The 23,025-nt window shown below is 42.2% G+C and overlaps 1 protein-coding gene across 1 annotated transcript; it reads left to right on the plus strand.

Annotated features, from left to right (window-relative positions):
- The first annotated feature begins 276 nt into the window (after positions 1-276).
- Positions 277-22,163, plus strand: CISD1 (CDGSH iron sulfur domain 1). Its single transcript, XM_073596342.1, has 3 exons — positions 277-432; positions 19,127-19,329; positions 21,766-22,163. The coding sequence occupies exons 1-3, from the start codon at positions 315-317 to the stop codon at positions 21,853-21,855; spliced, it is 411 nt and encodes a 136-aa protein (XP_073452443.1). The 5' UTR covers positions 277-314; the 3' UTR covers positions 21,856-22,163.
- The last annotated feature ends 862 nt before the right edge of the window (positions 22,164-23,025 follow it).

Below are 23,025 nucleotides of genomic sequence, written 5' to 3' on the forward strand. Positions count from 1 at the left end.
AAAGCCACGCAGTGACGAATCACAAAAAAAATTGTCTGGTCATGGAAGGGTGTAAAAACTTCCAGGGCTGAAGTGGTTAATTGGTAAAACTTGCTATTCCTCTGCCAGACCCAAGAGGGCGCGCTGAAAGCAATTTCCTACAAATCAAGAGGACTAGAGCACTAGCATCGCTAGAGGAGCAACAGTTTCATAGAGAATGACTCCATGACTGTCGCCATTTTTGTGTGGTTTAATGTATTAGGCTTTTACTTGTAGCGAAGACCAAAATGGTGCAGGAAATAGAGACATAGTATACAAGTGTGGATTTTCCTCTGATGCTTGGTCTAGAAGTGATTAATGAGAGCTTTGCTGTCTTCTTTGTAGGAAGAGGGGGTGTGACCTTGACGTTCCTCCAGTACAGGGAAGACATGAGTTCCAGCCATGGAGTGCGAGGTGAGCCACCTGGGAGTTCTCATTACACAGGGAGAGGGGGTGATAGACCTGTGACTGCAGATCTCTGTCACTCACATTGTGATCTGCTTGTCGTAGGTCAATAGTGGCCATACATGGAACGATTTTTATATATGATCATGGTAGTGATCTACTTCTATTTGGGGAAATATGATCAAAGAGCGTTTGATAGGCCCAACACTTAAAGTGGTAACAAACCAACAATGTATTATTGCAGCTTACCAATCATTACTTCTTTCTTTCTTTTCTTTTCTTTTCTTTCCTCTGGAGGAATGAGTGCAGCATTGTCAGTTTGGGGGGGAGTGTTTAATGTATTAGCAGATTTAGATACACTATCAAATTGATGCCGTACTACAGCTAATGCTTTATAACCATGGTGGCTGTTTTTTTTTGGGGGGGGGGGGTGTCAGTTGGTAGCACTTACCCCATTGCTTCATTGATGGCTTCCCGTTCCCCTGCTCTCCATGGGTCATCATGGTGGCAGCTTCTGTTTCCTCCCTGGCGGCCAATCGTGAGTCTTCTCTTTCCGGCCAATCGGTAAATGGGTCGCACACCTCCTTCTGATTGGCTGGATTGAGGATCAGTGTTACAGCAGCGAATATTCATTTGCTCTGACAGGCCCCTCCCCTGCTCAGTGAGCAGAGACGGACCTGTCATCCACCGGCTCAGCGGAGATCAACAGAGCGATCTCCTGCTGGGCTGGCGGACTCCACTGAGGGGATTTGCCTCGTGTGAATGAGGCCTAAGCCTTTTTCTGACACTTGTTGCTTACAAGTTAAAATTGATATTTTCTGCTAGAAAATTACTTAGGACCTCCAAACTTTATAGCAGAGACCCTAGAGAATAAAATGGCGGTTGTTGCAATATTTTATGTCACACTGTATTTGCACTGTGGGCTTTCAAATACAATTTTTTGGGGGGAAAAAAATACACTTCAATGAATTAAAAAAAAAAAAAAAAAAAAAAATGCATAAATAAACGGTAAAGTTAGCCAATGTATAATGTGAAAGATGATGTTACACCGCGAGAATCATGATCTTTATTCTAAGCAAAAAAATCGTGATTCTCATTTTTTTTTTCCCCAGAATCGTGCAGCTCTACTTTGTGGCTATTGAAGAATATATTGGACATATTTGTGTCTGAAGTTAAACTTTAAAGTGTTACTATAAATATTGGAGAAGGGCATTGAGGCCACTAGGTAGGCCTCAGGGACTTTTAACGGTGCTTAAGTCAATGATATACCGAACGTATCATAAAATAATATTTTATTAGACACTCTCATTAAAAGGAAACAGACATTAATAAAAGACAATATACAAAACAGAAAAAAAGGGGAGGATAACCCTTTGATACAGAAGTTAATACCACTTTCTCAACATGTTTCGCTTTCATAAGCTTCTTCAGGAGATATATTTGTGATATTAGAGTCAACTATGGAAGAATAGAGAAAATATATCTGTAAACAATACGTGTACATGTCTGCTTATACATCATACAATTATGATATTTAATAATTGTAATGATGTATAAGCAGACATGTACACGTATTGTTTACAGATATATTTTCTCTATTCTTCCATAGTTGACTCTAATATCACAAATATATCTCCTGAAGAAGCTTATGAAAGCGAAACATGTTGAGAAAGTGGTATTAACTTCTGTATCAAAGGGTTATCCTCCCCTTTTTTCTGTTTTGTATATTGTCTTTTATTAATGTCTGTTTCCTTTTAATGAGAGTGTCTAATAAAATATTATTTTATGATACGTTCGGTATATCATTGACTTAAGCACCGTTAAAAGTCCCTGAGGCCTACCTAGTGGCCTCAATGCCCTTCTCCAATATTTAAAGTTATCATTTGGGATGTGGTGCTTCTGAATCTTCCTCCTCATTCCGAATTTTTTTCTATTTAAAGTGTTACTAAATCCACAACAGTAAAATCAGTCTGTATATACAGTAAAGCATGCTTGTTATACTCACTGTGGAACCTAAGGGGTTAATCTTCCGTATTGTATAAAAAGGCTGTTTCATCCTGTTTTCTGTGCTCCCCCCCCCCCCCCCCCCCTTCTTCCACAGTCCCCAATCTATCTCCTTATAGTACAGAGCCTTGGTGGCAAGCTGCACATGCTCAGTTTGGTTTGTGTTGTGATCAACACAGGGCCAATCAGCACTGTCCAGATAGAGGGTTCCTGCAGCCTCCTAAGACAATCATGGAAGAATAAAAACTCCTCCTAAAAAAATTTTACCCAGACACTGATAGAAGTCACAAGGTTATATACTGCTGATGAGAAAAGGTATTTGGCAGTTTATAGTTCCTAAAATAATTGCATTTCCATGTTCTGTGTACTGCAGACCAGATATAGTGAATGCAGGGTCCTGGGTTTAGTAACACTTTAAAGTGATATTAAAGGCATTTAAAATAAAAAATAACAAACTACTTGTCTGCTCTGTAGTGGTTTTGCACAGAGCAGCCCCGATCCTCCTTCTCAGTTCCCCTGCCGGCGCTCCTGGCTCCTCCTTCCTGCCGAGTGCCCCCAGAGCAAGCAGCTTGCTCTGGTGGGTCCTAAGCAGGCTTGCTCCCGAGCTGCTGGTCTGCATGTCCTTCCACACAGAGCTGCAACTTGGCCCAGCTCCCTCTCTATCCTCATTGGCTAACTGGCTGTGATTAATGGCAGCCTCACCCAATGGCTCCTGCCTCTTTCACAGCCAATATGGAGGGAGAGTCCCCGGTGAGACAAAGCTCTTGTGCACAACGCTGGATCGCAACAGGGTTCTGGACAGAGATGGGGGTTTTTTTTGTTTTATATATGCATGAAGGTAAAAAAACCTTGAGCCTTTACACCCACTTTAAGTGTGAATGGGCCCTGAATATCTCATGCTGAAGGATCTACAATTTACATGGGACATAATGAGATGAGTACTGCGTATAGCTGTGCCTTGTGTGTTATTCACCTGTATAAAAAGTCATTGTGCACAGAACTGGGTGTAAAGTCACATTCCTTCTATGTCTGTTCTGTTTTGTCACATCATTTGTGAAAGGAGTGCCTGTGAGGTCTGTGGTGTTTTTCCACTTGATCTTATCTGTCAGGTGAAGTTTTGCATTGATATTTCTAATACTAACCATGATCTTCAGTCAGCCTGTAACTAAATATGGTTTCTCCTTTTAGGTGCCAACCCCAACTGTTCTTGTTTAACCACTTCAGCCCCGGACCATTTGGCTGGCCAAAGACCAGAGCACTTTTTGAGACACGGCACTGCGTCGATTTAACTGACAATTGCGCGGTCGTGCGACATGGCTCCCAAACAAAACTAACGTCCTTTTTTTTTTTTTTTTTTTTTTCCCCACAAATAGAGCTTTCTTTTGGTGGTATTCGGTCACCTCTGCGGTTTTTATTTATTGCGCTATAAACAAAACAATAGTGACAATTTTGAAAAAAAACACATTATTTTTTACTTTTTGCTATAATATCCCCAAAAAATATATAAACTTTTTTTTTCCCTCAGTTTCGGCCGATATGTATTCTACATATTTTTGGTAAAAATCACAATAAGCGTTCATTGATTGGTTTGTGCAAAAGTTATAGCATCTACAAAATAGGGGATAGTTTTATGGCATTTTTATTAATTTTTGTTTGTTTGTTTTTGCTAGTAATGGCGGTGATCTGCAATATATAATTTTTTTTTTTTTTTTTTTTATCGTGACTGCGACATTATGGCGGACAGATCGGACACTTTTGTCGCTATTTTGGGGCCATTTACAGTTATACATTGATCAGCGCGATTTAAAAATGTATTGATTACTGTGTAAATGTGACTGGCAGTGAAGGGGTTAACCAGGAGGGGGCACTGCAGGGGTTAAGTGTGTCCTAGGGAGTGATTCTAACTGTAGGGGGGGGGGGGGGGGGATGGGCAACGTGTGACAGGACACTGATCACCGCTCCCGATCACAGGGAGCTGTGATCGGTGTCATTAGGCAGAACGAGGAAATGCTTGTTTACATCAGCATTTCCCCGTTCCTCCCCTCCGTGAGACGATTGCGAGTATCCCCGCAGACATCGAGTCTACGGGACCCGCAATCACACTCACAGCAGGGTCGAGCTCGCGCCAGTGCGCATGCAACTACGCGGCAGCAAATTTAAAGGGACGTACCTGTACGCCCATTTGCCTGTCTGTACCATTCTGCCGACGTAAATGTTCATGCAGTGGTCGGCAAGCGGTTAATAAAAGATAAAGGGACCTACATACTTACTGTCTGAGATTTCCCTTCACTTCCTGTCTGATGCCTGAAGAGACACCCCTCTCCAACTTTCAGTTTGGGTGCCAAAGCAGAAAATGAGTGAAAAAAATCTCACCAACAGGGACATAAGAAGCAATAACATTATTATGTAGTAAAATATTTGTCATGTTAAAGCGGTAGTAAACTACAATAAAAAAAATACTAATAAAAAAAAAAAAAAAAAAAAAAATCTCCCTGCAAGTTAGCATCACATACTAGCACATTATGAAAGTCTTGCCTGAAAATTAAGCCCTCCGGCTGCAGCCATGGCCGAAGCATAGCTCTCTCAATAGACAGCACAAGGTCCATTGAGAGAGCAGTGTGCATTCGCCAGTGACATCACTGACGCTGCTTAAGTAAATATCTCCTAAACTATACAAGTTTAGGAGATATTTACTGTACCTTCAGGTAAGGCTTGGGTATACCTGTGGGTATAAATACTAAATGCACCTTTACTACCACTTTAAAGGCTGTGTTGTGTGTGTTTATTTTTACGTTGCCTACCGTGAGTGGGAAAAGGTATATTATTCCCTGCTGATTTTATACGTTTGCCCCACTAACAAAGAAATAATCAGTCTAAAATTTTAAAGGTAGGTTTATTTTTAACAGTGAGAGACAGAATAACCACAAATATCCAGAAAAATGCAATTGATTTGCATTTTAATGAGTGAAATAAAGTATGTAATCCCCTATCAATCAGCAAGATTTCTGGCTCCCAAGTGTCTTCTATAGAGGTAACAAGCAGAGATTAGGAGCACTCCCTATCTCAGCTTACCTGTATAAAAGACACCTGTCCACATAAGCAATCAATCGGATTCCAATCTCTCCACCATGGCCAAGAGTAAAGAGCTGTCCAATGTCAGGGACAAGATTATAGACCTACACAAGGCTGGAATGGGCTACAAGATCATCGCCAAGCAGCTTGGTGAGAGGGTGACAACAGTTGGTGCGATTTATTTTCAAATGGAAGAAATGCAAAATAACTGTCAATCACCCTCGATCTGGGGCTCCATGCAAGATCTCACCTCATGGAGTTTAAATAATCATGAGAACGGTGAAGAATCAGCCCAGAACTACATGGGAGAATCTTGTCAATGATGGTCACCAAGAAAACAATTGGTAACGCGCTATACCGTGAAGGACTGAAATCCTGCAGCGCCCGCATGGTCCCCCTGTTCAAGAAAGCACATATACAGGCCCATCTAAAGTTTGCTAATAAACATCTGAATGATTCAGAGGAGAACTGGGTGAAAGTGTTGTGGTCAGATGAGACCATAATCGAGCTCTTTTGGCATCAACTCAACTCGCCGTGTTTGGAGGAGGAAGGTTGCCTATGACCCCAAGAAAACCGCCCCCACCGTTAAACATGGAGGTGGAAACATTTATGCTTTGGGGGTGTTTTTCTGCTAAGGGGACGGGGCAACTTCACAGCATCAAAGGGACGATGGACGGGGCTATGTACCTTCAAATCTTGGGTGAGAACCTCCTTCCCTCATCCAGGGCATTGAAAATGGGTTGTGGATGGTTATTCCAGCATGACAATGACCCAAAACACACGGCCAAGTCAAGAAGAAGCACATTAACCCCTTCCCGCCGACCGTACACACATATGCGTACTCGGCTTTCCGGGGTTATACTGGGATGATGCCCGCAGCTGCAGGCATCATCCCGGTACTGTTGTTTTCAGCGGGCGATCGGCTACCCGAGTATAGCAACCGATGCGGCTAAAAGCCGCTCGGCTGTTATACCGGAGGAGCGGGAGGGGACATCCCCCCCCTCCCGCCGCTGTTACCGGGCCTCGGTGTCCAATCGGGAATCTTCGGCGGCTGGGGGCGGGCTGGAACGAAGCTGTGAGCGGCTTCGTTCCAGCCTTCTAATTGTAAACGCGGAAGCGACGTCATGACGTCACTTCCCGTTTACTCCGCTGCCAATGGCGCCAAATTAAAAAAAGTACACAGTATTCAGAATCGCCGTTTTCGGCGATCTGAATACTTTGAAGTGTAAAGGAGGGATGGGGGGTCACACAATTTATAAAAGTACAAAAATAAATAAAATAAATAAATAAAAAAAATTTTTAAAGTGCCCCTGTCCCCGCGAGCTCGAGCAGCGAAGAAAACGCATACGGAAGTCGCGCCCGCATATGTAAACGGTGTTCAAACCACACATGTGAGGTATCGCAGCGATCGTCAGAGCGAGAGCAATAATTCTAGCCCTAGACCTCCTCTGTAGCTCAAACCTGGTAACTGTAAAAAATTTTTAAAGCGTCGCCTATGGAAATTCATAGGTACCATAGTTCGTCGCCATTCCACGAGTGCGTGCAATTATAAAGGGTGACATGTTTGGTATCTATTTACTCGGCGTAACATCATCTTTCACATTATACAAAAAAATTGGGGTAACTTTACTGTTTGGATTTTTTTAAAATTCATGAAAGTGTCACTTTTCCAAAAATTTGCGTTTAAAACACCGCTGCACAAATACCGTGTGATAAAAAATATTGCAACAATCGCCATTTTATTCTCTAGATTCTCTTCTAAAAAAATATATATAATGTTTGGGGGTTCCAAGTAATTTTCTAGCAAAAAATACGGATTTTAACTTGTAAACACCAAATTTCAAAAATAGGCTTAGTCATGAAAGGGTTAAGGTACTGGAGTGGCCTAGCCAGTCTACAGACCTTATTCCCATAGAAAATATGTGGAGGGAGCTGAAGGTTTGAGTTGCCAAACATCAGCCTTGAAACCTTAATGACTTTGAAAGGATCTGCAAAGAGGATTGGGACAAAATCTCTCCTGAGATGTGTGCAAACCTGGTGGCCAACTAAAAAACGATTCTGATTGCCAACAAGTTTTGCCACCAAGTACTAAGTCATGTTTTGCAAAGGGGTCAAATATTTTTCACTCATTTAAAATTCAAATCCATTGATAACATTTTTTGAAATGCATTTTACTGGATATTTTTGTTGTCATTCTCTCTCACTGTTAAAATCGACCTACTAGAGGTCGACCGATATGGGTTTTTCTCTGGCCGATGCCGATATTTAGAAATCGCGATGGCCGATATGATACCAATTTTTTTTTTTTTTTTTTTTCCCCTTCATCTTATAAAATCTAACAGTTAGACCCCTTTCACACTGGGGCGCTTTTGGGCTAAAAATAGCGCCTGCAAAACGGCGCCCCTGCAGTCTCAGTGTGAAAGCCCGAGTGTTTTCACACTGAGGCGATGTGCTGGCAGGATTTAAAAAAAAAAAAGTCCTGCAAGCAGCATCTTTGGAGCAGTGCATACCGCTGCTCCACCACTCCTGCCCATTGAAATGAATGCGCACCGCTGCCGAAGCGCCTGCAAAGCGTTTCGGCAGCGACATGCATTTAACCCCTTCCTCGGCTGCTAGCAGCCGAATGGCGCCGCTAAAATGACAAAACGCTGCTAAAACTAGCAGTGTTTTACCATCAACGCATGCCCGCTCCAGTGTGGGAGCAACCTTATTTAATAAGTGATACAGAAATTTTTTTACATTTATTAAACAAAGCAAACCTCCAATCAGTACACTTGTATGTATAATTTAGATTTAAAAAAAAAAAAAAAAACTATCTTAAATATTAAATGCACAAAATCAGGTAATCAAAACTTTTGGACGAAAAAAAAATGGGCTAACTTTACTGCTTAGATTTTTTTTTTTTTTTTTTAGTGTATTTTTTATTTTTTTTTTAAATTTGCATTTAAAAGACCGCTGCACAAATACCGTGTGACATAAAATATTGCAACAACCGCTATTTTATTTCCTAGGGTCTCTGCTAAAAAAATATATATAATGTTTGGGGATTTGAAGTGATTTTCTAGCAGAAAATACAGGATTTTTACTTGTAAGCAACAAGTGTCAGAAAAGATTTAGTCTTTAAAAGGTTAAACTGAGAGCTTCTACACAGAGTTCAGTCCATTCATAAGTGTAAACATTGTATCTCTTCAGGTTCTTTTTATCAGATTTGGCAGACTGCCCAGAGGAGGAGAGAAGTCACTTCACAGAAGACTTCAGGCAACTTACATTGACTTCTATTACAGAAGTCATTTGCAAGTCGCAATCGGCCGATGCCGATTAAATAAACGCCAAATATGTGCCGATATATCGGTCGACCTCTAAAACCTACCATTAAAATTATAGACTGATCATTTCTTTGTCAGTGGGCAAACGTACAAAATCAGCAGGGGATTAAATACTTCTTTTTCTTCACTGTATTCTGTGTATCACAGAGTGGTCCCTTACCTCCTCCTTGGCAGTCTCCCTCCAGTGCAGTCTGCTCCTTCCTCCTCAACAGGCCCAATACTAATTCCATAGGCACACAGTGTTGGTAAGCCATGTCCCCTGCTCCCCCCCTTTACAGGAGTTTGACTGATGGCTCTCGCTGCCCTCAGTGTGTCCTGTGAGACCAGAGAGGAGAGCGCTGCTGTAGCAGTGACAGGAGGCAAGTAAGTGTTTAGGGACAGGGGGTAGGACCTGTCATGCTTATTGCTCTCTCAAGGAATGTTGTTCAATTTTTGTAATGGCAATAAAGTTGATAAAATAAAATTATAGTGTTATGTAGAGGTCGACCGATATGGGTTTTTCTCTGGCCGATGCTGATATTTAGAAATCGCGGTGGCTGATATGTGATGCCGATTATTTTTTTTTTTTTTTTTTTTTTTTTCCCTTCATCTCATAAAATCTAACAGTTAGACCCCTTTCACACTGGGGCGTTTTTTTAGGCGCTTTTGGGCTAAAAATAGCGCCTGTAAAGTGCCTGTAAAACGGCTTCCCTACAGTCTCAGTGTGATATCCCGAGTGCTTTCACACTGAGGCGATGCGCTGGCAGGATGTCTTTGGAGTGGTGTATACCGCTCCTCCACCACTCCTGCCCATTGAAATGAATGCACACCGATGCCGAAGCGGCTGCAAAGCGTTTCGGCAGCAGCACTTCAGGGGCGCATTTAACCCCTTCCTCGGCCGCTAGCTGGGTTATAAGCGCCCCGCTAGCAGCCGAATAGCGCTGCTAAAATGACGGTAAAACGCCGCTAAAACTAACAGCGTTTTAACGTCAACGCCTGCCCGTTCCAGTGTGAAAGCAACCTTAAGTAATAAGTGATACAGAAAATTTTTTACATTTAAACATTTATTGAACAAAACAAACCTCCAATCAGTTCACTTGTATGTATAATTTTAGATTAAAAAAAAAATAACTATATCTTAAATATTAAATACACAAAAACAGGTAACCAAAACTTTTGGACGAAAAAAAATGGGCTAACTTTACTGCTTATTATTTTTTTTTTTTTTTTTTTTTTTTTTATTAGTGTATTTTATTGTAAAAAATTGCGTTTGAAAGACCGCTGCGCAAATACCATGTGACATAAAATATTGCAACAACCGCTATTTTATTCCCCAGGGTCTCTGCTAAAAAAATATATATAATGTTTGGGGGTTCCAAGTGATTTTCTAGCAGAAAATACAGAATTTTTACTTGTAAGCAACAAATGTTAAAAAAGATTTAGTCTTTAAATGGTTAAACTGAGAACTTCTACACACTGAGTTCAGTCTATTGATAAAAGAACCGAAGAGATACAAATGTATCTTCTTATCAGATTTGGCAGGCTGCCCAGAGGGGGAGAGAAGAAACCTTCAGACAACTTGCAATTGACTTCTATTACAGAAGTCATTTGCAAGTCCCGCTAAAGTTATAATCGGCTTTTTTTATCAGCACAATCGGATGATGCCGATTAAGTAAAAAAAGCCAAATATCGGCCGGCCGATATATCGGTCGACCTCTAGTGTTATGCCCCGTACACACGGTCGGATTTTCCGACAGAAAATGTGTGATAGGACCTTGTTGGAAATTCTGACTGTGTGTAGGCTCCATCACACATTTTCCATCAGATTTTCCGACACACAAAGTTTGAGAGCTTGCTATAAAATTTTCCGACAGCAAAATCCGTTGTCGGAATTTCCGATCGTGTGTACACAAATCCGACGGACAAAGTGCCACGCATGCTCAGAATAAATAAAGAGATGAAAGCTATTGGCTACTGCCCCGTTTATAGTCCCGACGTACGTGTTTTACGTCACTGTGTTCAGAACGATCGGATTTTCTGACAACTTTGTGTGACCGTGCGTATGCAAGACAAGTTTGAGCCAACATCCGTCCGAAAAAATCCATGGATTTTGTTGTCGGAATGTCCGATCGTGTGTACGGGGCATTAGGCTTCACGTACACGGGACGTTGTTCAACCTCTCCTGAACGATTTAACTTGACAGCTAGAAACCGGCGTCTAAAAACGGCCGTTTAGCCGTGTTTGTGTCTAGAGGCATTTTTTTTTTTTTTTTTTTTGTTCCAAAAAAAAGCCTCTAAACGCAACTGCCTAGAAACGACTATAAATGACCCAGTGTACATAAGATAACAGAGTTCAGGAGCAGTTGAAAAAAAATGCCCAACTGCTCCTAAACATCTATTTACCAGCAGCAGTGTACATGAGGCCTTAAAGTGAAGTTCCGCTTAAAAAAAAAAAATTTAAGTCAGCAGCTACAATTACTGCAGCTGCTGACTTTTTATAATCGGACACTTACTTGTCCACTTGTCCCAGGGTCCAGCGATGCAAGGGAATGAAGCCCGCTCGTCTCCCCCTCCTCTCTGCAGCGCCAGCATTGTAACTCTGGGCGCCTGGCTGTGGCTTCACAGCCGGGCACCCACTGCGCATGCACACGCTGTCACTGGCCGGGCAATCATCTGGGACCTGTGACATGTCCCAGATGATCGCCGGGAGGAAAGGGGGAGAGGTGATCTCCCTTCTGGTGCCGCGGTGCACCAGGAGGAAGTGGGAGCTGGGACCCTCTAAAATGAGGGTATCCGCTCCCCACACAAAAATAAAATAAACAATGTAAGAATAAATAAGTAAATGAATTAAAGCGCCCTTGTTCCCCCTGTGCTCAAGTCCAAATGTTAACACATCTATAAGTCCTGCACGCATATATAAATGGTGATCGCACCACACGTGAGGTATGGCTGCAAGCATCAGCATGCAAGCAATAATTCTAGCATCAGACCTGCTGTGTAACTCTAAACCAGTAACCTGTAAAGGTTTTTAAAGTGTCGCTTATGGAGTTTTTTTTTTTTTTTTTTTTTTTTGGTACTATAAACAAACAAAAAAAATTAAAAAAAAAATATATATATTTTTTACTTTCTGCTATAAAACACAAAAAAAAAAATCTAATTTCTAAATCCATTTAGGCCAATATGTATCCGGCTACATATTTATTTGTAAAATAAAAAAAAAAATCCCAATAAGCATAAATTGGTTTGCGCAAAAGTTAGTGTCCACAAAATTGGGATATCTTATTTTTTTTTTTTTCTAGTAATGGTCAGCGACTTGTAGCAAAACTGTGATATTGCGGCAGACAAATCGGACACCTAACTGACTTTTTGGGGACCAGTGACACTAATACAGAGATTGGTGCGAAAAAAATATGCATGGTCACTGTACTAATGACACTGGCAGGGAAGGGGGTTAACATCAGGGGCAATCAAAGGGTTAAATGTATGCCTAGGTTGTGCTTGCTCACTGTGCTTTGACTAGGGGAAGGCAAGGATCTGTGTTCCTGCTTTACAGAAATATGGGGTCAAAGCCTTCCCCACTGACAGAACGAGTATCTAACTTGTTTACATAGGCAGACTGCTGTTCTGCTTGTGTCCCAAACAGTCGACGGGTCCTGGCGGATATATAGTCTGCCGGACCTACTGATTGGCTCCCACTATGTCCAGCCTAAGCAGGTCGCCAGCCGCCAGCCGCGTGCACGCTCTCCCAATAGCCGGAAGTGTCAGTGCCGCAGTAACTGTACATGGGGCAGTCGCTCGCTAAATGGTTAAACAGTGACGTGTTTGGTATCTGTTTACTCGGCGTAACATTAGCTTTTATAGTTTACCAAGAAATTGAGAATAATATTGTTTGTGTACAATAAACTTCATTAACCGAATGACTGCTACAGCACGGCTCGATAACTCTGGGAGGGTGAACATTGACATCCTCCTAGAATCGTGCATCACGGTCAGCAGCCGTTTACCACGTGATCACACCGTCGAATGACGGAGCAATCACTTGTAAACAAACTGGCGTCATGTCCAGTTCCTCTCTCCCCTCTCTGTACCGATCGGTACAGTGTGAGCAGAGAGGGAAGAGATTGGGTGCAGCAGTGCTGTGGGCTGGATATGTAGTGCCCACAGCGCTGATCTGTGTTGATTGCAGCCCCATCCATCCCTAATCAACAATGCTCATCCATCCCTAATAATCCATACTCGGCTGTACCCAGCCACCCCATCCATACTCGGTAGTATGGAGAGTATGTGAGAAATAACCTGCTAATATAATAATTTTTGTGGTGGGGGGAAAAAAAAAAATCTCGATTTTTGCAAAGAATTGTGGGAAAAAATTACAACTTCAAAAAACTCACCATGCCTCTTACTAAATACCTTGGAATGTCTACTTTCCAAAAAGAGGCCATTTGGGGGGGTTATTTGTACTTTCCTGGCTTGTTAAGGTCTCAATAAATGAGATGGGCAGTCAGTACATCAGGTGTGATCAATTTTCAGAGATTGGCACCATAGCTTTCACAAAGACCAAATATACACCGCTTTGGGTTATATAAGATATGTAGCAGTATAAATTTTGGCCAAAATGTATTAAAAAAAAAAAAATTACTAATTTGCAAAAATTTATAACATAAACTAAATTTTTTTTTTTTTTTTTTTTTTTTTTTTTTTTATATATTCTGCAAAAAAAAAAAAAACAAGCCGCAATTAAATACTGCCGAAAGAAAGCTCTTTGTGTGGGGGGAAAAAAGACAAATTTTCATATAGGTACAGTGTTGCATGACTGAGTAATTGTCATTCAAAATGTGAGAGCACTGAAAGCTGAAAATTGGTTAGGAAGGGGGTTTAGGTGGTTAAGGTGTTTGTTTATTTTTATTGATTTTTTTTTTTAAGTGGCTGTGTAAATATTGTGTGACATAAAAAAATTTGCAACAACCTCTTAGGGTCTCGCTTTCAAAAAATATATGTTTGGGGTCTCTAATTTATTTTTTGGCTAGAAAAAAAAACTGCAGATTTTTACATGTATGAGAGAAATGTCACAATTGGCCCTGGGGGTAAGGTGGTTAATGCAGAGAATGCATAAGATCTGGTTCCATTGGAATGAGTACTCCTTTCCGGAAGAGTTTACATGTATAATATCGGGTTTAACAGGCCCTTGGTTTCTCTTTGACACTTTTATTTAAAAAAACAAAAAACAAAAGTGCAGCGTTTCGTTAACCTTTCGTTGTGTAGTGAGGTCACCACGCTTGTCATCTGTTTAAAGTGTTGAGTCCCTACAGATAAGGGGGGGGGGGGGGGAGCGGGCTGGGGATTGGCACCATGTTACACCCTAAACATGGGTATGACATGATATCTGCTGTAAAATGTGGAATTGGCCTTTTTTAAATTACTTTACTTTAAAGTTAGATTAAATCATTTATTTATTCTTTGTGTTTTCTAATATAAAATAATGTTCTCTACCCGATTGAAGGTTTCACTAGTTCATACTTTCATTTGTTATAAACCACTTGGTTGATTCTGCCTTTTACATGAACCTTTCTCTCCTCAGTGGCAATGCACTAGCAGCCAATCCTCTGGCTGTTGTGTTGCCACTCGCAGTGTGCATGTTCCACCATCTGCCTTTTGGTAAATTTTCACTTCCTTAATCCTTCCCCCTTTTTTTTTTTGTTTGGTTTTTTTAACGTCATCTTGCGAGACAGCTCCAACCCTTTGTATGACACCATCTCCTCCTCCAGGGATGATTACAGAGCAGCCTCACATGACACACCTATGCAGAGGCTTGTAAGGTGGCTCCCAGATTGTGATTGGCAGAAGTTCCTACATGGAGCCTCACTGTCAGCTTTGTCTCAAAAAGGGCTGATGGTCTGCACAAATCTCTGCTCCAAGTATGATGGAATGAAAGGTTTAGATTTTATTTGCATCTGAATAGACCTTTTACTACTGTAGATTTGGGTCGGCAATCCATAGATCGTGGGCAGGTGACGGGTAGATCGCATCCCTTAGTAGCTCAGTTTTCCTCCCCTGCAGCAGCTGAATGCCCCCTTCTCCTCCTCTCCCTCTGGCATTCAGCTGCTGCAGGGAGGAAGATGCAGCCAATTGGTTCCACTAAATGCTGCCCCCCACCACCCCTCCCGCCCACGTTGTTCTTTCTTCTATTGCCTGTGCTTCAGTTTGTGAATGAAGTAAGCCACACAGCACTTCATTCATTCACTCTCCAGTACAGCTGAGGCTACAGAGAAAGGGACTAGGGAATTTGTCCTTGGGCCCCTTCTCTGTCTCAAAAGTGAGACATCAGGGGTCTGTTTAGACACCTGATATTTCACCAAAGCCCCCCAACAGGGCTCCTAAAAATTGTAAAAAATAATAAAAACATTTTAAACGACAGTCTACTGCCCTACTGACTTCTAAGCTAGTTTTAAGCTTATATTTTTACAGTGGTGTGTGTGTGTGTGTGTGTGTGTGTGTGTGTGTGTGTGTGTGTGTGTGTGTGTTTGTTCTAAATTTCTTTGCGATTTTAGTTAAGTTTTGCTAGTTAATTTCTTAATCGAAAAGGGGAGTGCTGAACCCTGGTGATCTTTGAGCTCTTTCGTGTTGTGCAGGTAAATCTCAACCTCTCAAAGGTTGCTTGCACCTGCTGTAGATGATAGAATGTTTAATATTGTTTATTAGGTTGTTTTTATTAAATTTGAATGCAACAGCATCAATCGGTGCTGAGCAGCCACAGAAAAAGGAATACAAGTTTTTCGCTGACCTCTGCAGGCTGCAGCAGGAGTTTGATGCTTGCTCCGCCCACCTATTGTGCAGAGCAAGTAAGTGACGTCCTGTGACCCCAACATAAAAGAGCGAAAAAGAGTTACTTGTACTAACAATTTCCATGTGTGCTACCCTGGATTGATTTTCTTCTCCTTTTAAATAAAATTAAAAAAGAGTGAGTGCTATTGACTTTAGGAACACTTTAATCCAGCCTTTCTCAACCCTCCCCCCCCCTTTTTTTTTTTTTTTTTTTTTTTTTTTAAGCAATTTCTCACCAAGGCCCTTCTCTGTGGCCACCAAGACCTTCATCGCATTCATTTCAGCTATTTTTTTTTTCAGCCAGACGGCAACTGACGGCGGCTGTGTCTGCTTCCTGAACAACGGGATGCAGCTTTGAGCAAGAGCGGCAGGATAGATTTCCTATAAGCCCTGCTCCGAATCTCGTGGTAATGCAGGAGGAAGAATGCAGGATCCTTCTGCAACTACCGGTCAGTGAACTTTTGAACGATGCGGTGGATCTCCGTCCAATAGGACTGCAAAAGGCAGCATGACCAGAAGGAGAGAACCAGACTTCTCCCCACACCTCCAACAAAGATCCGAGCATTGGGGGAACATTCTATGAATCTTTACCCGTGTATGACACCACTGGGTCAACACCTTGAACCCAGCCTCCTGATGTTAAGCGCAGATCAAAGTTTTGTAAGGGAACAAAAGAATTCTTTCCACTTGTTTCTTTGTAAATTGGATCCTTAACTCCCGTTCCCATCTTGTGATATATGGAATTTTGTAGTCCTGTGGCGGGTCTCCGCAGTTGGTGGGCCTGAGACAGCATGCTGTATTGGAGATTGATCCAGATACAATAGTTCAAAGGTAGTAAGGCTTCTCTGAAAGGGCTCAGGTGGGGGTAAAGATCCAATGAAGTTGGCTGGTTTTACCTTTTGCCAAAAAGACAGGCCCGCAAGATTTGGGTCATCGAAGATTTGCTATCTGGTCATCCATCGTCTATTGACAATGAAATGACGTGCCTGAGATCGCTCCACCAACTTCCGTTCCCAGAATCTCAAATGAAGGCTGGATTGCCGACTATGGAGGTAAGCGGCGATGGCCCCTTTAGACATATCCTCTGCCTCTCTCCTATCGTGGGGTGGTCTGAAATCTGGCGAGCTAAATCTGTTGGGCACCACAGTACTGACTCCAGCGGGATCCCTGCTAAAACCTGCTCCACTTGTACCCATTGCTTAAGCGAGCTGTGGTGACACCAATCAAGGACCCGCGACATATGGCAAGGCATGTGGTAAAGGTTGCCATCCGGCAAGGCCATGCCACTCCTGAGCTTTGGTAGTCGCAGGATGGATTGTGCCAAACGAGGAGGTTTCAGGGCCCAAAGAAAAGTAATAAAAGCTTGATTCACTGCCCTAAGGAAGGAGCTCGGAATCTGCACAGGGAGGACCTGAAAGTGATACAACAAACGCGGCATAACTTTCATTTTCACTGTATTACACCTTCCGAATCATGAAAACAATCATTGCTGCCATGACTGAAGATCTTTTTTGATGGCTGTCAACTGAGGAGGAAAATTAACCGAAAACGCATCTTCCACCCTACTTGGTAAAATTACCCCCAAGTACTTTGTATACGTTTTTATATACCATTTGAAGGGGAAATCCACCCGAAGCAATGTCTGCGTCGAGGTCAACGTAGATATGTTCAGCGCCTCTGAAGTCTGATAGTTTACTCGGAAAGATAATACTTCATAGGTCTTAAGCTCCAAGAGCAGGTTGGGGACAGAGACCAGGGGTTTAGTCAAAAAGAAAAGTAAGTCGTCCGCAAACTCTGCCATTTCTGGGGAATGAGTTGCATCTAAGGGCAGGCCAGTGATGTCTGGATTATTTCTAATGGTACATAGAAAGGGTTCCATGGTCAGGATGAATATCAAGGGGGACATGGGGCACCCCTGACGTGTCCCATTAGATATCCCAAATGACTGAGCGATGCCCATTCATCTTTACTTGAGCAGATGGGCAGGAATAAATAGCCTGAACCCAATGCATCATATGCTGCCCCAAGCCGAGAAAGCGAAGAGTTTCAGTCAAACGCCTTCTCGGCGTCGGACGAAGGCAATGGATCTTTCGGGCCTGTGCAGCGTAGATCAAGCACCTTAGTGGTGTTGTCCCTGGCCTCTCTCATAGAGACAAACCCCACTTGGTCAAAATGGACTAACTGTGGGATCAACGCAATCAAGCGCATCGAGAGTCTTTTGGTGAATATTTTGAGATCCACATTTAAAAGAGAAATCGTCCGATAGTGTAAAGGGTCTTTCCCCTCCTTTGGGATCAGTGATATGTGCCCAAAGTGTATCCACCGGGGGAGTAGTCCCTTCCGCCGCTGCATTATATGTGTAAAGAAAATGAGGGGTCAGGAGATCCTCCCTCCCCCCCCCCCCCCCTCCTCTCCGTGGTGCGATTCTCTTTTAAGAAGTTTGGGGACGAACGTGTGGGCTTGCATGGCTTTCAAGGCATGCGCTAGCAACTTCCCAAACTGCCACTGAAGCCTGAGGAAGGAGCATGCCGCCCACTGACCCATCCCGGAAGTGACGCCTGTCCCTGTACGCAGCTGATCAGTCCAACCATCCAGAATCACCGTGCACCAGCAGTATGGCCAGAGGAACGACCAGATCGCACACACGTCCACAACAGTGATGCTGGACTTTTCCTTCCACCCGGTAGTTGTAGCGGATGATCCCTTATTACATGCCTGCTATCGCTATACCTTTTGTGAGTGTATTCTAAGACTTCCTTTTCTTATATTAAAGATGTTTGCATACTGCACTTAGAGGGCGCTGTTCTTTGTCCTTTTTCCTTGTTCGTGGAACATACGTCTGCATTTGGGAATCGTGGCTTTGAATCTAATGCCAGCGAGCTCAATTAGTTCCTCTGGGCCGTGAGATCTTCCAAGGCCTTGTCTGCTAGAGATTTCTTATGGGTGGCTTCCGGTGCCCTAATTTTACGAAGACCTCCAGTTTGGGCTCTTTCCTTTTTGATATGAGACCCAAGCTTAATTAAGACACCCCAGATGTAGCTCTTATGTGCCTCCCACACCATCATGGGAGCACTATCCGAACTGACAATGGGGGGGAAAAAAAATAATAAATTCTACTCCCCGGATATCTTCCATGACCTTCTCAAACTTTTTAACATGGAGGAACCCTTTGCAATAACTTTCCGGTCTTGGGGAACCCCGCTATAAATTGCTGCAGCTAAAGCTCACATTACATTAGTGTAATAGTCACTGGGGAATGCCCCTTACATTTGTGGTCTTTGGGGAGAATATCCCCCTTACTGATAGCTAAAAAGATTATTGGTGGTAGTGCTCACCTGAGAGACATAAATTGCTTCTTTTTAGGGAACTCCTAGCACCACTGAAGGAATCCTGGTTGAGAATGGCTGCTTTAATCATTTGATGAAAATTTGATTTGTTGCAGTTTGTCCTGTCGCCGACTGTAATTTTATTTTTCTAACTCTCTGCTTTTCTGCTTGACAGATTGGGTGGGGGCTGCTGCAGTGGCTGTTGGTGCAGCTGCTGTAGGCTATCTAGCGTATAGATCCTTCTGCTGTAAAGACAAGTGCTGCAAAGCTATGGTAAACCAGTCACTACAGAAGGACAATCCGAAGGTGGTTCATGCTTTCGACATGGAAGATCTTGGAGACAAGGCAGTTTATTGCCGCTGCTGGAGATCAAAGAAGGTTAGTGGGAAAATATAATCAAATTAAATAGTCCTGCTAAATGTAAATGCTAAATTTCCAGGAAAAACAAAACGGTTTTAACCATTCAAACGTAAACCCCCTTTTTTTTTTTTTTTTTTTTTTTTTTTTAGGGGGGGTGTAAATGCTAGTCGCTTGTATTCTCTGCCTCCTTAAAAGGTTTATCACCTTAATGCAATCCATGCATTAAGGTGAAAAACCTTCTGTGCTGCAGCTACCCCCCCCCCACCTGAGCCCAATCCAATCCAACGATGTGCATGAGCGCAGCGGCTCCAGCTGCTGTCTCTTTTCATTTTGACAGATTGATAGCAGCAGGATCCATTGGTTTCCGCTGCTGTCAATCAAATCCAGTGACACTGGAGCAGGGGATGAGGCAGAGTCAGGAGCGGGCCTGCACGGTTGCACCTGATAAAAAGGAGGGGCCGGGAGTGGCAGTGGGGCAACCCAAAAGAAGCGGATCGGGGTTGCTCTGTGCAAAACTATTGCACACATCAGGTAAGTATAGGCATGTTTTGTTTTTTATTTAAAAGCAGGGAGCAGCAAGAATAGATGGATATACTGCTGCATTTTTAACCCCCCCCCCCCCCCCCTAAACAATGTTGTAATGTACCAATAAATTAAATGATTCCCTCTTTTCCCCATGTCACACTTGACAGCAGTACTGCCACTGAATGTGATCAATTTAAATGTGAAGTAGTCCCATGCTATGGATTAATTCACATTGAAAAATAATTAAAGACAGGCATAATGTGTGTGGTTTTTTTGTTTTTTGTTTCTTTTTCCTTCATCAATGACTACCTTATGAGTTAAAAGCTTAAAGTAGAACAATAGGCAAAACATTTTCTTTGTTTTGGATAGAGTAGAGTAAGGGTGGACTATAACGCCTGCTGGTTTATTTTTTGCCATCTGTGCCCTATTAGGGAGATTTTACTTTTACTTCCTGTTCCAAAACAGGTAGTGAGTGGAAATACCTGCAAATTGGAGCAATCTCTTGAGACCCCTCCGAGTCATCAGAACTAGTGTCCCTATTGAAAGATGACCCCTCTACTTTTCTGGGGACAAACCAAAATTTGGGATTTTCTTTTACTTTCAATTTCAATGCTAATGGTAAACAGGGTGGATCTCCCTAATGGGGACACAGACCGCAATAAAAAACTGACAGGTGATCTAATCTTTCTACATTCTATCCAAAACCTAAAGAAAAAATGTTGCCTTTGGTTTTTCTTTTAAGCTGGCCACACATGGATTGAATCTTAACCAGTTCAGCAGGAACCGGCCAAATTACATTCCGTGTATGGGCAGGGTGGTTGTTCAGAAGTCGATCTACAAGTCTACTTCTGTACAACTGCCCTGTTGGGAAATTTCCAATCGATCAGCACTGCAGTTTATGGCAATGCTAGCTGACGATCCTACGTGAAATATGTGCCTAAAGCACTCACATTTAGATGCTTACAGCGTTTAGACACATACAATCTCCATTCATCCCCACTGTCAGAATACATTAATATGCACTGCCAGTGGTGCTGATAGAGAATTTTCCAACGGGCTGGTTGTACACAAGTCGATCAACCAGCCTGCCCATATATGGAGTAAAATTCAGCTAGTTTCTGTTGAACCGTGCGACTTTCGATCCATGTATGGCTGGCTTTAGTGGTTGTGCCTATAGTGCAGTCAGAACCCTTTACTGATTGGCAACTGGGGGAGATTCCATTACAGGATCAGGCTGTTCTGTTTTCAGTGACTTATGGGTCTGGGGGGTTCACACACACACACTGCCCATAGACAATTTAAGTGTGTGTGTGGTGGGTTTTTTTTTTTTTTTTTTATTATTATTATTATATGGAATCCCTGACCAGGAACAGGCACATGTATATTAATCCAACCCCTAATGGGTGGTCCAGTGTACAGAAAGTTACCTGAGGTCTCCTTGTAGTAGTATGAGAACATGCTCTGTTTCAGTCTGAAATTTGGTGTTTTACACAAAAGTGATGTCAGTGATTTGTGTGTATGTATGTGTGTGTGTGTGTATGTATGTATGTATGTATATGTATATGTGTGTATATATATATATATATATATATATATATATATATATATATATATATATATATATATATATATATATATATATATATATATATATATATATATATATATATATATATATATATATATATATATATATATATATTTAATATTTTGGGGAAGACAACAGTAAGGTGCTGAAACATGCAAAGATGGATGGAACCGGTCTTAAATTGTGATCTACATTATAAGAAGCCAGTGGCTGATGCCGTCAACCCAGGCTCCACCTAAAACTAAATATCACCTTTTGATGGACTGAACTGTTTATAGTGCTGTGATGAGATTGGTTTGTTTATGGCCACTATTTGCTTTAATTTTTTTTTGTTTTTCTAGTTCCCATACTGCGATGGTGCCCACACAAAACACAATGAAGAGACCGGTGACAACGTGGGCCCTTTAATCATTAAGAAGAAGGAATCCTAAGTGTTGGGTTCAGTCTTTAGATACCGATGGTGATATTATGAACCCCAGCAAGAAGGCAGAGGATTATTATATACAAGGACCATCATCTGTGTCTCTGTTGTCTGCCTTACTTATATATGCCTGCAGTGGTGTGGAGGGTTTTGTATTTCTGTGTTTGACTTGGAATCAGAGACTTCATATCCACTGTATGAATTGCCACTGTGTATACAATGCCTCTATGGTTCCTTGTTCTTCAATCTGTGGTATACTGACATTGGAATGTAAAATAAATGCATAGGCATTAAATTATATACAAAATTGTACTCAAATGATCTGTACCAAGTCTTTAATTGTATATGTTGTGCATGTATGCATCCAAGTGGTTTTGGCCTAATGGGTGTTTTTTATTGATCTGTTGTAAAATGCTGCACGGGAAAAACAGGCCAGGTTCTAAACCCAAACTGCTTTTTTTTTTTTTTTTTTTTTTTTTAACACCATGCATTCCCTGCGTTAAAGAAGTGTGGGAAATAAACATACAATACATACTCGCCTATATGGCTGCGGCATTGATCTTGCATCTGTCCCGTGCTTGCTGTAATGCCCCGTACACACGGTCGGATTTTCCGACGGAAAATGTGTGATAGGACCTTGTTGTCGGAAATTCCGACCGTGTGTAGGCTCCATCACACATTTTCCATCGGATTTTCCGACACACAAAGTTTGAGAGCAGGATATAAAATTTTCTGACAACAAAATCCGTTGTCGGAAATTCCGATCGTGTGTACACAAATCCGACGGACAAAGTGCCACGCATGCTCAGAATAAATAGATGAAAGCTATTGGCCACTGCCCCGTTTATAGTCCCGACGTACGTGTTTTACGTCACCACGTTTAGAACGATCGGATTTTCCGACAACTTTGTGTGACCGTGTGTATGCAAGACAAGTTTGAGCCAACATCTGTCGGAAAAAATCCTAGGATTTTGTTGTCGGAATGTCCGAACAAAGTCCGACCGTGTGTACGGGGCATAAGAGTGAAAACTGAGCATCACATGACCATTCAGTTCTCCTACTCCACTGAGCAAAGAGCGGTGACTGTCAATCGCTGCTTTCTGCTCTACCCCTCCAGCGCTCACTGGCATGCCAGGCTGTGGATGGAGCAGGAGTGGCTGGCTGAGGCTCTCGGCGACAA

The sequence above is a fragment of the Aquarana catesbeiana genome, linkage group LG08 (genome assembly GCF_042186555.1).
Source record: "Aquarana catesbeiana isolate 2022-GZ linkage group LG08, ASM4218655v1, whole genome shotgun sequence".
In the NCBI taxonomy this organism is placed as follows: Eukaryota; Metazoa; Chordata; class Amphibia; order Anura; family Ranidae; genus Aquarana; species Aquarana catesbeiana.